This window comes from Vulpes lagopus, chromosome 19 (assembly GCF_018345385.1).
Source record: "Vulpes lagopus strain Blue_001 chromosome 19, ASM1834538v1, whole genome shotgun sequence".
In the NCBI taxonomy this organism is placed as follows: domain Eukaryota; kingdom Metazoa; phylum Chordata; class Mammalia; order Carnivora; family Canidae; genus Vulpes; species Vulpes lagopus.
In genome coordinates this window covers 14,058,131-14,076,060 of record NC_054842.1, presented here as the reverse complement: position 1 = coordinate 14,076,060, position 17,930 = coordinate 14,058,131, and the positions used below count along the sequence as shown (strand labels likewise).

The following is a 17,930-nucleotide window of genomic DNA, read 5'->3' as shown; positions in this document are numbered from 1 at the left end:
AACCCATGTTAATAGGTTTCCCACATAAAAAAGTTCAGTTGCCAAATAAATGTGAGCAATGCTGGGCATGCCAGTTAGATTACTTTTGTCTACAATTAGAAGGGTACTTGGCTTAATTCATAAAGACATTTATTGAGCTGGTTGGATGGTTCAATACTGTCATCAAGAGCCAGGCATTTTCTATCATTTCAGCCTGCCTTGCTCAGAGTGCTAATGATTGTCTCACGTTCTCAAATGTGTGCTACACTCCACACTTCACATCCTTATATGAGTGTCCAAGAAGGAAAAGAGGGGGCCAGAGCAAAATCATTCCCTCTCTCTTTCTCTCTATTTAGGTAAGAATATTTTCCCCAGAAGCCTTGGAAGAATTCTCCCTCTTCGGAGTGAGCCCTTGACTGAGGCCGAGTCATATATTTACCCCTAAACTCATTACAGTCAGCAGAGATTGGCTTAGACCAATGTTCCCAGCTACACCATTGCTACCTAAATAAAATCAAGGTTCTTTAGCAAGAAAAAGAGGGAAGAATGGTTGTTAGGTGAACGATAAACAATGTCTGCATATTAAAAATGTTAAAAGCAAAGTTAAAAGTGTTTCTATATTACAGGCCCCCTCAGGAGCACTGAATCTCTGAGAGAGAAGTAATATAATATAGTTAGCACTTCCCAAACATATTTGACCATGGAAACATTTTTTGGAAGAACATTCATTAAGATCTTCTGGAAGTCTATTATCCCACAGAGAGCAGTTTTGGAGATGCTAGTTGAAAAGTGCATCTTCAGTAGGGTACCTTCCCCAATTAAAGCTTAAATGAAAAGAGTTTGGGGAGGGAATCCAAGTAAGGTTTGAGTCATTTCTGCCTACATTCATAGGAATGATTTGTTCCTCACAATTTTTCTTTTCAATACATGGAAATAGACCAAAGATAAAATAGAAAAAATAAAATAATTAGAAAGAAAGAAAATAAGTTTGCATCTTATCTGATGCAAACTAGAAAAAGATGTACTTTTAGTTTGGGGACATAATGTAGGAACCAGAAACTACTTCAACCAAAAGGCATCCAGGTAAATGGGTTCAAAAAACAACAATACGGGCACCTGGGTGGCTCAGTGGTTGAGCTTGAGCATCTGCCCTTTGGCTCAGGGTGTAATACTGGGGTCTTGGGATCAAGTCCTGCATCAGGCTCCCCACAGGGAGTCTGCTTCTCCCTCTGCCTATGTCTCTGCCTCTCTCTGTGTCTCTCATGAATAAATAAAATCTTTAAAAAAGAAGAAGAAGAAGAAACAATAGCTTATAAAACTCATCACTGTGCTTCTCACTAAGCTTAGCAAAAAGAGAGAAGGGAGGAAAAAAATACACATTAACAAGAATTTTCACCAGTCCTACTAGCTAAAAAAACTCCTTGTTGTAAGATTCCAGCTTGATTTTGAAGCAGACACGAATGATAATTTTGCTTCCAAACACATCCTCTTCCTTTGCTTACAAATATGCTTCCAACACTGAAGACCCTCAATTCCCCAATTAGTTAAACGATGATGTCTGATGTTTTTGCATTTAACTTGTCCTTTGGCAGGACATTGTTTCCCTTTTGGAAGCAGCCTTCCCAGTCCTTTTCTCAGCTACTCACAGTCTCCCTGGAACACTCTGACCAACTTTCTCTCCCAGTCTCACCTCCTCATTTGAAATTTTTTTTCTGATGTGCAGAGCCTCCCAGAACTCCTGAGAGGCTTCTCCATCTGCTTTCTGTATGCTCTGCATATATTAGAACATATTGCATGACTTGTGTGATTCATCACAGACACCTACATGATACGTTCTACTGCAATTGTGATTTTTGAAAAATTACCAATATAAAGAAGAAATGAAAACACTGGCCCTCTCGTACCCCCACAGACTCCCCTCCTCTTCCCACCTACAGAAATACACTAGCACAGAGGGGCCATTGTGTAACTGCTCACCTTTGCCACACTGAAAACAATAAATCCCTCAGTATTCATGTAAGTCTGTGAAATGAATGCCATCTGAGAGATTACAGAGATTGTGTGTCAAGGGACTAGATAGATGATACACTGGAGATCTAACAAAGTAGCCGAATGGGAATTCTTAAGCTGTTTGTTGTTGTTGAAAAGATTTACACACATGACTTTTCTCGGCTGGCTTTAAAAATTACCTCTTACTGAATATCCATTTAACCTGAGGGCCATGGCAGAGGCCTAGAAGGAGCCGCTGGCAACAGGTAGCCCTGGGTATTGGGAAACATTTTCAACTTTCCTAGGCAGATATCAGGGATACTCAATCACCTGCCTGGTATAGGAGGTGGTGGTTTTAAATCCCTCCTCTGGGTTTGGATCATGCTTAATAATTGCATATTGTTGTAAATTCCCAATGTCACTGGTTTTCAAACAACCCAAGGGGCAATCAAGCTTTTAGTCATCAATATTTCTCCAGATAAGAGTTATCTTGCAGATTGTAATGACAAGGGTCAGATGGAAATTAGTAAAGGCCTTAGAGATCTTCCAGGCACTAATTTCCCCTTTTTCCTAGATTCTGACAACTCATTAAATAGGAATCTTTGTCCTCTAATGTCTGCTTTTGCTTTCCCAAGGGAAGAGAGAGTAAGCTATCTGATGAAGGTGGTGGCAATCCATTTCATCATTCCATCACACTCTGATCCTTAAATCTTAAGTAAATATACAAATTTCAAAACTAAGCTCCATTTCGATTCAGGAACATGGAATATTGTTTTTAGGGAGTCAGGGCAATCTTTCTTGCAATATTTCAGGGGGAAAGAGTTGCCCGGCCCTTCTAGTATTTGAGAGACCTGACCGAGGGTCTAGGGAAATGGGTGTCTTTTCTACATCAGGCTATTTGGTGGGTATCCCAAATAGTAATGCAATCCTCATTTGCAGCTTTACTTTGCTAATTCTTATCTCCTGAAGGAAATAATATGTCTTGGAAATAAAACAACATTAATTATGAAATTATAGATATTATGCCAGGCAGAGCCTTCTGAGCACAAATGAGAATTGTTTTTATTAGGTAAACTCTAAAGCCAGTAGCCTAGGGTCAGCGAGCTTGATGAGAAATGGTGTTTTAACTCTCAAGAGTCAGTGGTTTGAACTGATTACACTGGCTCACTTAATCAATGGTGTTCTACAGTTAGTATGGACTAGCTAGAGAGTGCCAAGTGTTAAATATTCAGGAATTTTGCAAATCTCAACTGTTGGCAACTTGAAATTTTACACAATGGGAATATTTACACCGTGGAGGTTGGCAGACGTTACAAACTGGAGTTTTTGTTTCTCCCTCCAGAGAGCCAGTTAACCAGGACACCACTGTACCTGGGCTCAAACACAATAGATCCTAGAACAGAAAAAAAGCTTTTCCTTTCCTGAAGAGCAGAACCAAAAACCAATTAGCCAATTTGAAAATAAATAAAACCATAAGAATAAATACTTATGTTTCAAACTTGATATAATTCTTAATTCTAGAGAAATTTTCTCTGAGTTTAGAATCTTGTATTCATTACAAGTGATATGTCTTAAAGGGCTTAGCCAAAAATAAAATAAAAATAGAGGTACCTGGGTGGCTTAGTCAGTTAATTGTCTGACTCAAGATTTTGGCTCAGGTCAAGATCTTGGGGTGGTGAGATTGAGCCCCGTGTCAGGTTGCACACTGGACATGGAGTCTGCTTAAGATTCTCTCTCTCCCTTTCCCTCTGCCCCTCCCTTCCAGTTCTCTGTCTCTCTGTTTCTTTTTCTCAAACAAAAAAAAAAAAAGGAAAGAAAGAAAGAAAGAAAGAAAGAAAGAGAAAGAAAGAAAGAAAGAAAGAAAGAAAGAAAGAAAGAAAGAAAGAAAGAAAAAGAAAGAAAAAGAAGAGAAGAGAAAAGAAAAAGAAAATGACTCAATATTTGCTTGGCCTTGGGGGTAGGAGAAGAGGATGACTTCTGCTCATCCCAGGAATAGAGGGTTGGATGTATGAAAACTGGAAAGTTAAGGCAAAAAAAAAAAAAAAAAAGAAGAGGGATTATTTTTCAAATATTTAGATATAGGTCACAGAGTCTGCAGTGATGCTCGCTGAAATGTTAATTCAATTCAATTCAACTTGACAAACATTTACAAACAATAAGTGTTTGTTGAATTGAATTGAAGTGTTAACATTTATCCTCCTGTGATATCTCGCTGCAAAAATTAGAGAGTATCCTTAGACTATAAATTAAATCCTACCCTGAGATGAATTTTAACTTTATAACAAATATGATCATCAAATATTTATATCTAGCCTTCTTTCAAGACACCTGTCAATGAATTACTTAGCAGCTTAAATCAAATAATGTGGAGAGTCTACCTCACTTAAGTAGTATGAGAAAATGCCAGAAAAAAGGAAATAGAGCTTTTTGAACTTTTATTCTAATTGAACAGAAACTATGAATATTTATGGTAGACAGTTTCATTATTTTCAACATTGAGTAGTTATCTACCTTAATTCTGCTGGAAGTACACTAACCCTGCTCCTAATAAAGGCATATTTTCACCTGTTCAGCATATATTCTATAAGAGGAATTGATGTTGTCCTAGTGCCAAGGGAGGGTATGTGACTCAGTATGACTAGTGAGAAGATCACATTTCCCTGGCAACAGTGACTGATGACAGTTAGACCTTTGCCTCATTCAAATATGAAAACTTCCTTTGGGATTGCTGAGAGAGGAGCACATTCTCATTTTGACCTTGAACTTGAATCTGGGACAAGAGAGGATAGAGAGCGGACACTTCTGGCAGCCTTTTTCCTACATAGGAATAAAGCCACATAAAAGATGACAAACCTGAAAGATGGAGGAAAATCGAGGCCTGTGATGTTGTTTAAGCCCTTAGATAAAGTCATTCCAGATGTCATCATTACACTAGCTTAGAAGGAACATGGAATAATAAGTTACCTTTCTTTGTTTATAGTATCTTGAATTATGGTTTCTTTTGCTTGCCACCTAACCCATCTTAAACAGTACAGTGTTTATAGATTTTTAAAACTACTTCTTAAATCATAATCACTAGAATTGTTGACTTCTAACAATCTTCTAAAAGTGCCAAAGCCATCTCTTTACCTGTCCTTTTATCCAAACCATTATGAAAAAGAATAAAGGAAACCTCATTTGAAATGGAGTCAGGAAGCCATGAAGATGGAGCTTTCCTGCTCTACAAACTCGCCATCAACTGCAGACCTCAACAGGAGGAGGCATGCCTTGTATTTTCCAACAGAAAGAAGCCTGTTTTACTACCACAGCAAATAGGAAGATTTTCTCTTTGTCTAGCAAAAGCTCTAGGCAATGAGAAGCCATACTACCAGCCAGTGAGAAACCATCATTCTCTGTCTCTTCCAATGGAATCATGTTGAAAACATCCCCTCTCAACTTCCCCTTTTCCTCTATACAAGTGAACTCTTCTTTGTTCTCCAGACTCGCCTATGGCTTGCCATAGTTTGCGTGTCGTGAATTTCAATTCCTCTGCCATTCCCAAATATGTCCATTTTGCTGGTAAAAATCTGGCTGTTTCATTTTCAAGGTCAATACTATGTAAATATGCAGTTCTTCCTGCTAAAAGGCAGGTTGTATTCCCTCCCTCTTGACATTGAGCTTGGCCATGTGATTTGCTTTGGCCATTGGAATGCCAGTAGATATGACATAATCAGGACTTCAAAATCAGCTTGCAGGGACGCCTGGGTGGCTCAGCAGTTGAGTGTCTGTCTTCGGCTCAGGGCATGATCCTGGGATCCAGGATCGAGTCCTGCGTTGGGCTCCCTGCATGGAGCCTGCTTCTCCCTCTGCCTATGTCTCTGCCTCTCTCTCTGTGTCTGTCTCTCATGAATAAATGAATAAATCTTAAAAAATAAAACACAAAGTTGGCTTGCATAATGGGGCTTGCCTTCTTGGCCTTCTGTCATCTTCAACACAAGAACATACTCTGGCTCACTTGTTAATCCAAGGAAGATGCAAAGCATGTGGGGAATAGACAGAGACCCTCCACCAATCCTCACAGCCACCACAGAATGAGATAAAGCCACTCCAGCCCACAAGCAGATGTCCGAGAATAAATAATTGCTGTTTTAAGACACTGAATTTTCAGACTGCTGTTAGACAAAGCACCCATACGGCTTCCAGTATAGAAAGAGAAAAATTGTTTTAAATCTCTAAGAAGAGACCTCAGGATTTTGCAAGTGAAATGTGAATAGGAGAGAGAATCCAAAACAGAGTTCACAAACGCTGATGCCTATAGTGGTTAAGCAAGTAAGAATCACCAAAAAATCATATAGCATGTAGCATACATCAGGCACCGTTCTAAGTGTTTGACATATGTCAATTCATTTAATCCTCATAATGATTACTTGAACGACGTACTATTGTTATCTCCGTTTTGTTATCTCCGTTTTATTGGGACAAAACTGTAGTACAGAAAAGTTAAGAAACTTGCTCAAGTCACCTAGGTTGTAAATAATGGAGCTAAGTTTTGAGTCCAGGTTGTCTTCAAAAAACAGGAGGAAGCAGGGGGAGTGTGGTTCTCTAGACAGGCATCAACATGTTCAGTGGTTTGTCACCATGTGGGATCGAGAGCATTCTGATCCTTTGAGAGGAGCCAAAAATCCAGATTTTTGACAATCTCCCTATTTTTAAATATTTTACATCTTCAAATGTTTGATTTTTTTTAACACCAAGAAGATTAAGCCTATGTAGTTCAGGCTCAACAAATCAGATTTAAAACTAAATTCGGCTATGATCTGCCCATTTGCACCCACTGATCCACGCTTAGCAGAAGAGTCTTCTTTGGGTGGCAAATGTCCACCACCTATATCTCAAGAGTTTTTCTAATGTCTTGGAAAATGGCTTCAAAAGTTTTGTCTCCACTGCTATGATGAAGCAAGCAACTATAGCACTTTCACATTACCCTTACCTTTGTGTCTTTATTCCAGCCCCACATTCTCCCAGACATTTCAGGTCTTTAAAATCACCATGATTTGGGCTCTGCCTACACCCATTTTCTTCCATTTCTAGGGCTTCTATCAGTATCCCTCAAGGATATTAAAGAAGCCTCCTGAGTGCTCCTGGAGCAACATATACCCACCCTTACCAAAAAGTAAGTTCACTTGCATTTTATCAGCTTTGTCACCTAGATGTATCTCTTACTGGGCTGGGATCCCAGAGGGTAGGGTAGGACTGCTTTGTCCACAATTCCTAACACATAGTAGGTACTGAGAAAATGGTCATTCGATGAAAGAAGAAATGCACAAACAAAAGAACAGATATACAGACATTGCAAATGTTGTTTCCATTGATTCTGTTACAGACATACACACACACATAGGCAAGTACCTAGATAAAGCGAGTGCACGATTAACTCTTTCTTCAAGGCCTAATGTGCCCAGGGCCTTCCAAGTCATCCAGAACTTGAATGCATCTGGTCTCCTGCTGCATTGGATAGACTTGTCTCCAGTGTCGTAGCTGACATCATAGAATTTATCCTGCTGGAAGAGGTAAGATGCCTTGGCAGAATAGCATTTCTTAAGAAGGTCCTTTTAAAAAGAAAGAAAAAAGAAAGGAAGGAAGGAAGGAAAAAAGGAAGAAAGAAAGAAAGAAAGAAAGAAAGAAAGAAAGAAAGAAAGAAAGAAAGACTGTAAGACTGTCCATTTTTAGAATGATTTCAAAAACACACCCACAAACAAAACCTGTAGGATGTTCTACTACCTTGTGCCAAAGCACCTGTTCTCACTCTATGACTGCCCTGCATAGGAAGCAATATGTGTTAACTTTCAGACACAGGTTACCATTTTTGTTTGAAAAGGAAACAACAACAACAAAAAAAAACCTCCGAGTTGAGAATGCCAAGTGTATCTTCACAATCTTATTGATGAGTATTTGGAAGCTTGGAGGTGACCTTGGCAACACCTGTACAATACCAAGGTGGATCAGTTTCTCAAGATGAAAGAAATCTATCTATAACTCACTCAAACCTCTATATTGGAAAAAAAATACCTAATGTATTGAACACACTTAATATAATTTCATAGGCAAGAAACTATGCATTTATATCTCCTTCCTTTTAAGTTATATCCATGTTGACAAGCCCAGAAGTGAAAACAACCCAGGGATTAAAAAAAAAAAAAAAACTGAAGAAAGAACTGTGGAAGAGTTCAGCAAGAGCCAGCAAGTTATGATCCCCACAAATATCAGCTGCAATTCCAAAGCAGTTTGGGGGTTGGTTTTGCAACCAAATTCAATTCTCATTTACTGACTGGTTACCTCTCTCTAAGCAGTGGGTAACAATTTACTCTGTTTACTACCATTCTAGATTCTTCACCTTGACCTCTAAATTTTTAGAATTTAAACCCTGTTGCCTTCAAAGTTACCTGGTATCTACAGAATCCCAGATTTCCTAACCCATCCTTCATAGTCCTCCAATTGTCTGAGCATCTTCATTGCTACAGAATACCTAGTAAAACCCTCTGCTTCCCCAACATAACCAGACTACTCAATGTCCCTTAACCACTAGCTCATGCCCCATCTGCATCTTTGCTCACACCATTTGCTTGACCTCACTTTTATTTTAATATAATATTTAACACATTCAAAAAATACACATGGAGTACTTACAAGTTCTGAAGTTTACTAAAAGTTTAATAAAGTCTTTCCTCTTTATCTAGGTCTTCCCTTCCTTTGGGAATCTCAAGTTATGCTTTCCCTTCAGCATCTTCCCTGCCCATCTCATTGGACTCACTTCTCCCTTTTATATTTGGATGCCTCTGCTGGCTTTGCTCCTGTGCTGCTGGTACTCAACATGCAGTCTGTGTAGATTCTTTCTTTATGTGGCCAAGCAAGTTCTTGAGGGCAGGAATCATTTCCTATTCATGTCCATACCAATAGAGCTTAACACTGTATTGGGCATAGAGGACCCTCCCTAAGCAATTAGGGTGATGATACCACTCCCCGTATTCCACACTTCCCTAACATTCTCCTGACATGTAGTATGAACAGAATAAACACAGATATATGAGCTTCTCATTTGGCACATCTCCTAAGTCTTAATGATATGAAAGGATCAGTGCCGTACAGGAAGCTATCAGAGAAACTCCCCAGTGGTCACAGAGGTCCTAGAAAATGATCTCCTCTAAACAGAGAGGGTATTCAGTTGACTAATCAATGTGGTACATTCCAAATGAAAGCAGGCACTTGCTGTCTTGATAGTAACATTATCTTGTGTGGACACTAATATGTATATAATGTGTTCCACTAGCAGAATGCATGATTTTATGCTATGTAAAAAATTATAGACCAATTATAATCAAGAACTCCAAAATTCCACTCAACCAGTATCCAAAATAAATAGTATAAAATAATAGCTAAAGGAATACTTGTAAGTCCTTAGTTTTGCTCTGATATATATTGTTGGTAGACACAGGGGAAGAAGAGATGGCTCTGATTTCCACATTAAGGTATAAAGAGCCCCTTACTCTTTAACCTTTTTTTAAATTTTATTTTATTCATGAAAGACACAGAGAGAGGCGCAGAGACACAGGCAGAGGGAGAAGCAGGCTCCACACAGAGAGCCCGATATGGGACTCGATCCCAGGTCTCCAGGATCACACCCTGCGCCGAAGGCAGCGCTAAACCGCTGGGCCACACAGGGATTCCCTACTCTTTAATCTTAACTCTATCAGCAATCCTCAGCTGTGATCACAGCTGCCACCATTCCATCTCCCTACCCTCAAAGGTCAGAAAATTTGGTTATTATTTCCATAGCAACTGCAGCCTGACCATATATTATAACATTAAAAGGCCACTGCAGGAATCCTTGGGTGGCTCAGTGGTTTGCCACCTGCCTTTGGCCCAGGGGGTGATCCTGGAGTCCTAGGATCGAGTCCCACACTCCCTACATGGAGCCTGCTTCTCCCTCTGCTTGTGTCTTTGCCTCTTCTCTCTCTCCCTTTCTCTCTGTGTGTCTCTCATGAATAAATAAATAAAATCTTTTAAAAAAAGGCCACTGCATACATTTTAGGGACAAAGCATGCACATACACTCTTATACTTGCATCATGACTATAAATTTACTTCCATCAACCATGAAAGACTCAAAAAAAAAAAAAAATCTCCCAAACAGATGAACTTTGGACACATCTTGGGAAAGTTTCAGTGCCTCAGGCTAGTGATTGAAAAGGAGAGGAAGCCTATCCATTATCAGGAGATGAATTGCATCATCATAGGCAAATGGAGAAGAGAAGAGCCAAAAAAGCATAGAGCAGAATGAGTGATTGTCCTGTAGTCGCGACACCATTAATTTCGTTACACTGAAAAAAATTCTCCTGCCTTGGGAAGCTTTCATAAAGAACAACTGGAGGCTTGGGATTCACTTTATTGAAAATAAATGAAAACTTTCACCACAAAGTTCCTGTTTTGCATTTTAGTTTACATCCTTGTGTTAAAATGGATGAGATGTCTTTAGTTTTAAGATACACATCTAGTATGAGAAGATGCTCAGATCTCCAGAGAAAAGAGCATTTTGGAATACGTAGAATAAAAGTTAATGTTTTTGAAAACAATTAGTCATTATTGTATCATCAAAGAGAAACACCCTGTTTATCTTGCCCATCTTTACAATCTTAATGCTAGCAGGACTATAAATACTAGTTATGTGATTTCCAGGGACATGGATGCAATGAGAATACCAATTGGTTTATATTGTGATGCCATCTCAAACAGTTCTCAGGAATTAGTAGCTATTGTATTATCGCACTCACACAGTGGCAAGTGAAAGAAATGCAATCAAAGTAGCTTAAGTGAAAAGGGGAATTTTTTGGTAGGCTTATATATTTAAAAGTCTAGTCATAGACAATATTCAGGCATTGGTGAATCTAGTATCATATCTGGAATTTGTCTTTTTCCTCTTGTTCTCTTTTGTATTGGCCTCTTCCCCAAGGCAGAAAGCTGATAAGAAGCATCCAAAGAAGCTCTGTTTGGAGAGAGAAGGGGAATGGAGAAGAGACAGCCTCTGCCCGTGATGCCACTGAAGCAGAGAGGGCCTGTTGGCCTCCCAATCTCACTCTCTTGTCTAAACGTCCTGTTGCCAAACTGAACAGGGAGCCAATTGGCAAGGGAGTCTGGGAAATGTGGTTTGTAGGAGTTGGGCCCCTTTCAGAGCCAAGCAGAGGAAGGCTGAAGAATGAATTACACAGCAAAGAGAAACAAGCAAATGGCAAGCATGCTGCATGAGTACAGAAACCACAACTTCCCTTTTCACTGTTCGGCTCACAGCACTTAATGTAGCACATGAGAGTAATCACCAGAGCTAGAATTAATGGAGTTTTTGCTGTGTGTCAGGTACTGGATATGCATGAACTCATTAAATCTCCAAACAGCCCAATGAGGTAAGTTCTGTTATTTTTGTCAATGCTGTTGTCCATGTGACAAAACTCCAACATGGTGAGGTTCAGTTAATTACCCAAGATCACGTAGCCACTAGGTGGTGGAGCTGGATTTCAAACCAGGGCGTTGGGATCAAGAACCTGAACTCTATCCATGACACTCCAGTCTTTCTACAGTGGGCCCTTAAGTACATGTGGAAGAGTGCTCCAGCAATGCTCATTAAGAGACTTCAGAGAGTCAGGTAAAATGGGAGATGGCCTATCAAGAACACATTGAAATAGAGATCGAAGTAACTATAGTCCTGTTGCAGATCCTTACTCTGTTCCCGTAAGTATGACCTCTGTTTTACTAGCAGTGGCATCTTGTTTATAAAACATTTTTATAGGTTTCTAAATACTTGCAATTGTTGTGATATTTAAGGTCATCACTACTACAAGTACATAATGAACCCGGTAGGTTGCATGTTTTCCTTGTTGATGAGTCAAGCCATTTTTTTAAATTTTCATAGGCTAGATCAAATGCTACCTCCTTTTGCCCAGGAGTCAGTGACTACCTGGGCCTACTTAAGTCCTCACTCCTTGCAATCACGTTTTTCAGCTTAGCAAAAGAAAGCTACCCCAAATGCTTCCCATATGGCTCTTTCCATATTCTGTCCCATATAATTATTTATATGTAAGACATTGTCTAAATGCCTTAGGAAAGTGGTATACTCATCATCTCTGTACTAATTAATTCATTACAAAATTATGTACTGAGGACCTGTTATATAACAAGCACTATAAGAAGCCTGGGCATACAACCCGTAGAGGTACTAAGCATCTCAGCTAACATTTGTTGATTGCATGCGCAAAACTAAATTTAGCCTATAAATAGCAGAAAGGCTTGGTTGTCATCAAAATGCAAAAGTGAATTTTAAAAATGATCATATCTTCTGATCTTGGCTTTATTGATGAATTGCACAAACACTGAGAGGCTTAGTATATGCCAAAAGCTGTGCTTGGCACTGGACATGTAACAGTAAAAAAGAAAATCGCTATCCCTAAGAGTTTAAGATGGAGAGAGTGATAGGAAAACAGACAGTTACAGGATAGGGGTAGGAACATGGGAATGTGAAGGCAGGTCAACTTTCATTAACTTGGAGACATTAGAATAGGGCTGCTCGGGAGATGAAATGTGTTACTAAGAGCTGAAAGATGGGGAGCAGCTGGGTAGAAGAGAAGGTAGAATTAATTCAGTATGACTTGGGCTAATTAACCAGGAAGGGCAGAGCTGGGAAGGCTGGAAAGGTAAAGAGTAGCCAGGTCACCATGCTCTTAAGTGCCACAATAAGAATGACTGGCCATGGAATTTTCCCAGGCTTGTACAGATATTTCAACTTAAACTTCATTACTGAACTGGTGGAATAAAGTGAGAATCAGCAGATGAGGGAGTCTGCTTTTGATTTAGTCACCTGGTGTCAGAGCTCAAAGCAAGTTCACTCAACATCTTGGCCTTCATTTTTCTCATCAACGTAAAGGAGACAGTGATACTTGTTCTACCTGCCATTACAGGAGTACTGTGAAAATCTAATGAAGAAATGTCAACCAGGAACACCTCTCAGTCTTTGGCCAAAATCCTGCTCCTCACTTCCTTTCTCTGACATATTCCCATACCGGTGATTACTTGTCTCCCCAAGCAAGCTGAAGAACAAGATGCCAGCTCCCGACGTCTTCATTGTGTATGAAATGAGCATATTATACCTCTCACCCTCCTCCCCTTTTAATGGTATGTGTCTGTAGCTATGGAAAACCAAGTTGATAGATTATGTTAAGGCTATTAAGAGAAATCTTAGAGCGATAGGAAGAACTGTCCATGGTCTTCATCCTCCAAGTGGAGATAAGCCTTAACCTTGCTTAAGCTCTTACACTTGATGGCTTTCGGAGATACTGTGGATCTTTACAAGTGAAAAACAGACAGTAAGGGATGGGGTAGGGGAGAAGGAAGGAAAGGAAAAAAGATGACATAAAGATATCTCTTCAAGGAGAGATTTCAAGTCTTAAAGTACAGGTCAATCCCAGTTATGCCCCAGTTATCTGTTTTTATGGGTGTGTTTGAAACCTGTGGAAAAAAAAATAATAATAAAAATAAAAAATAAAAAAATAAAAAATAAAAAAGAAACCTGTGGAAACCAGACTGCTCAGTTTCTCCTCCAACACACCAAGGTTCTCGTCCTAGCACACACCCTCAGGAATCATTGACATTTTTTTGTCTAAATAGCTTTCGATCTACAAAGTAGGAAGGTGAGAATATATCCTCATTTCCTTCAGTGGAATGTCCATCCACTACTTTTGACTCTCTCTGTTTTCCCTTCAGTCGCACAAATGTTTCCTTTCTGACTTTCGAGGGTATAGAGCATTTTATTAATCCTTGTGGCAGGACTTAGATCTGGTCATCAAAATCACTGGCAACAGGAAAATTTTTGCATTTGCCTTCATCAGAGTCCTGACTCCATCCCTCTGTGCTATGCACCTTCCACTGGACTCCCCTAGTCTCGGACAGTCACTGAATGACAGCAGGGTGTGTTTGTTTCATACACTCAACTCTGCTGTAAGCTCTGCTCATTGTTGGGAATTGAACTGTAATCAGTTAGATCTCAGCTTTCTGGGCTTCTACACACAGTGTTTCTGCATTTTGCCCTAATCACATTCATCTATAATCCAAAGCAGGTACCCTTTCATTTGCAGATTCTTTGGATAGACATCTTTCATTTTTCTCACGGTATGCCTTTGATCCTTTCTTTTTGGATTGATTTATTTAATTTATTTTCTTTCTGTTGCATGAAGCTTTTTCACTGGCTGTCAGAGCAGAAAATTGTTAAAAATCATCTGGTGTTGCATCCTGCTTGAGAGAAAGCTTATTATTTTTAATGAATGGCCACAGATTTTTTTCCCCAAACTCCCCAGTAGATCGGGGTTCTTATTTGCCTTTTCCTTTGTCATCTGAAGGCTAGTTTCAGACACGTTGTGCCTCACAGGCCACCTCAGTATGTGCAGAAGGTTCACACCCAGACCTAGAGGCTTCTGTTTGCAGCTCTGAATCATTTTTTGATCAATTGATTCAGCCCTTTCTTATTCCATTCAAGCATTTTCCAGACGTTAGTTATCACCCCTAGATCAACCTCTGCCTAGGTCTTCAATTAATTCTCCAATTCTCACTCCCCTCTGTCATGTGTATTTTCTGGAAGGTGTTAGGTATGGAAGTTTGCTTGTATTTAAGATGCTTGTGCTTGAATTCCTGAAGAATTGGGTGAACAATCTGCCCTCCTGTCTTCTACCACGTGGTGAATCATTTGAGCCTGTTGGCCTACCCACAAGGAGGTGGGAGGGGTGGTCCCCTTTCCCAGGGGTGGGGCCAGTGAGGCCAGAAACTCCCTAGTTTTCTTGATAAGGTTTCTACATTACTATCACTGTGAACCATTAAAAGATCAGCAGGGCCAAATCACCTGGACATCATCTGTCAAAACCACTAATTATCCTGGAATAGCTGGGCACTTAGTGTTAATAACAAAGCTCCACTTCTCCTTCCACAAAGCCTCCTGGAAGATTCCAGAAAGTTTTGTTAAGTGCTAGGCTTGCAGGCCTGATGGGGATTTTCAGAGAACTGAAAGAGTACTTTAGCGCCAGACTGGAGATCTGTGTTTGCTAACGAAGTGTGGCAAGTGTAAGTCTTCCATAAATATCTGTAAATATCTGTAAATATCTGTCAGAATGAGCTGATTTTAAAATGCGGAGCCTGAGCTAAAAAAAAAAATTTTAAAGAAATGCAACTTAATAATTTTTAAGCAGCAAGGGTGACTACAGAGAGCAGAAAGTTGGGCTCAGTATCTTAGAGAATGTGTAAGTGCTTCTATAAATAGGCAAGAAACATTTGATAGTGCAGAGATCACTTGGCGATACCTCTGCATGCCCTACAAGCATTTAAAAATAGTGCAATTGGGCTTCTCTCTTAGGACAGATGAAGATTTTCTGATTTTCCCTAGGTAGCTATCAACATAGTTTCTCTACTAAAGGTAATCTAAAGCAGTGTTTTTCAAACTTTGATTATAACCCACAGTAAGAAATTATTTGAAAATAGTAACAGTATTTACCCTAATATACATGAAACTGAAACAGGAGTTTCATGCCATTGTGCGTGTCATTACCACATGGACAGCATGCTGATATTTACTATCTATTCTGACTCTTCATTAAAAAGGAAAATAAAAAGCTGAGGTGACTTATAATCAACTATATAACTCAAAACCAATTAGTATGGCAGTTCTTCACCCTAGCTGATATTAGAATTATCTGAAGAGGGTTTTGTTGTTGTTGTTGTTTTTAAATACCAATGCAGAGTCCTGACTCCAGACCATAAAGTCAGAATCTGTGGTGTAGGATAAGAGCAATGGTATTTTATTTTTCAGCTTCTCAGATGATCCTAATGTGCAGCCAGGATTGAAAACCATTGTTCCAATGGGTCTTAATCTTATGTTGAAAATTCTCGATCCAGAAGTTTCAGTGAGCATTACATTTACACTGAGTCCAGAGAATTCTGAAGTGATTTTACAAGGGCATATACACACAGTTGATTATCTAACTACTTTGTGGGCTATTATTTCCTGTTATCAAAGTTTTATTTCTGTGTGAAGAATGACTTTATCCTATGCACCTAAATAAAGAAAATATAGGTTAATATTAATAATGCTGGACTCTTAAAGCTGGGGAGGAGGAAAGCTTCAAGCTATGAAATATAAGGCCAAGGACTGTGGCCTGACTGTGATGTGTAAAACCATTTCCCCACAACCCTAATCTATTCAACTTGTTGATTTGCTCTGCTTTTGTGACATAGAACAAAAAAATATTGGTTTGGAGAAGCTTAATCATATCAATACATAAATTTTATTCACTCAGCTCTGGCAGGAGGAATTATCATCCTTGGTCTTCTTTCCATGACTTCCAACTATGAGTTTCTGTGATTCTCTCTGCTATCTATTTATGTATGCCCTATTTTGTTGCAAAAGAGATTTAAGGCAGCTTGCAAAAACACAATATGGTAGGGTAAGGAGAGAAAAGGAAGAAGGTGAGAAAAGAGAGATAAGGGAGGTAAGGAAGGGAAAGGAGGAGGAGAGATGAGATCAAGGCTAAAGGAAACGCCATGGGGAAATGCAATGCAACTGGAGTCATATTTAGGCACAGAAGTCATCCTGGAAGGAGGGTGAAGAGCATAGACTATTTGCCAGTTTCTTGGAACACCTGATAATCTACACATGGCAAAAGTATCTAGTAGTCTTTTGCTCTTCTGAGCTCTAAGTATTTACTCTGTCAAGTACTCCACTTTGCCCCATTGTGTCACATTTTCATTCAAATGTAAATTGAGGATAACTATACTGCATGGCAGCCCACCTCCTGGGGATAAGCATTTGTGCCATAATATTTAAGAGCAATGTCTGGAAAAAATATTCATTAATACAAGACCTATTTCTTCAGTCTAGATGAGGTCTATTTGCATCTCTCCAAAATCAGTGGGCAGATGCCTCTAGAAATGGTGTCTTTTATCTCAAACAAAATGGACACAGAGCAAGTGTGCTTCCCTGGACTGAGGCTAGAAAAGTGATTTCACACTCGGAGCACAATATTTAACAAAATCAATCGAAGTCTCCAGCTGATTGTGATGCTGTTAACAAGGGCCTGGTTCCTTCTCAAATGGAATTTTACACATTCAGTAGCAAGGCCTACATTTCTTGGAGTTGGAGCATCCTCGAGAGGTCTGGCCTCTGAGGCCTGGAGTATAGGTAAGAGATTGATTTTATACAGGGGGAAAATGCTGTGCAGCAAGGCAATTTCTGAAACACAAGTTTCCTGCTCTTCATTGCATAAATCCCATTAAAGAGTTGCTGGAAATCATTGATAATTACATGACCATGGGCAAGCCTACTTAAAACTGGCTTTAAATAATAGTTTACAGGGATCCCTGGGTGGCGCAACGGTTTGGCGCCTGCCTTTGGCCCAGGGCGCGATCCTGGAGATCCGGGATCGAATCCCACATCAGGCTCCCGGTGCATGGAGCCTGCTTCTCCCTCTGCCTGTGTCTCTGCCTCTCTCTCTCTCACTGTGTTTCTATCATAAATAAATAAAAATTAAAAAAAAATAATAGTTTACAATAAATCAGGAGGTACTCGGTTAAATCTTTGAATAGGACTGGAGATGTAGTGGACAAAGATATTTTTTTCCCAAAGACTCATAATTAAATATAGAAATGTTCTAAAATGACAAAGATTTTTTCCATTACACAAATGGACATTTGTCCAGACTGAAGAATCTGTGCATTCACATGTAGCAACTCCTCAATTTGGACATAACAAGGAAAAAAATGTATTTACTAAGTGTCCACTATGTGGCTGGCAGCATAGTGCACACTTTGAACATTATCCCATTGATTGCATAGTAGTTCTTCACAACAAAAAGTGTCTCCATTTTACAGATAAAGTAATTGAGTTTTGGAAGAATCCAGCAA

The 17,930-nt window shown here is 39.4% G+C and overlaps 1 protein-coding gene across 6 annotated transcripts in view; it reads right to left on the bottom strand.

Moving 5' to 3' along the window:
- The window catches only part of GADL1 (glutamate decarboxylase like 1), a 162,616-nt gene that overhangs the window by 65,389 nt on the left and 79,297 nt on the right, over positions 1-17,930 (bottom strand). For all 6 annotated transcript variants that reach the window (XM_041733647.1, XM_041733642.1, XM_041733644.1 and 3 more), the window contains one exon: positions 7,357-7,556. In XM_041733647.1, the coding sequence (XP_041589581.1) occupies positions 7,357-7,556 (200 nt within the window). The remainder of the gene's footprint in view (positions 1-7,356; positions 7,557-17,930) is intronic.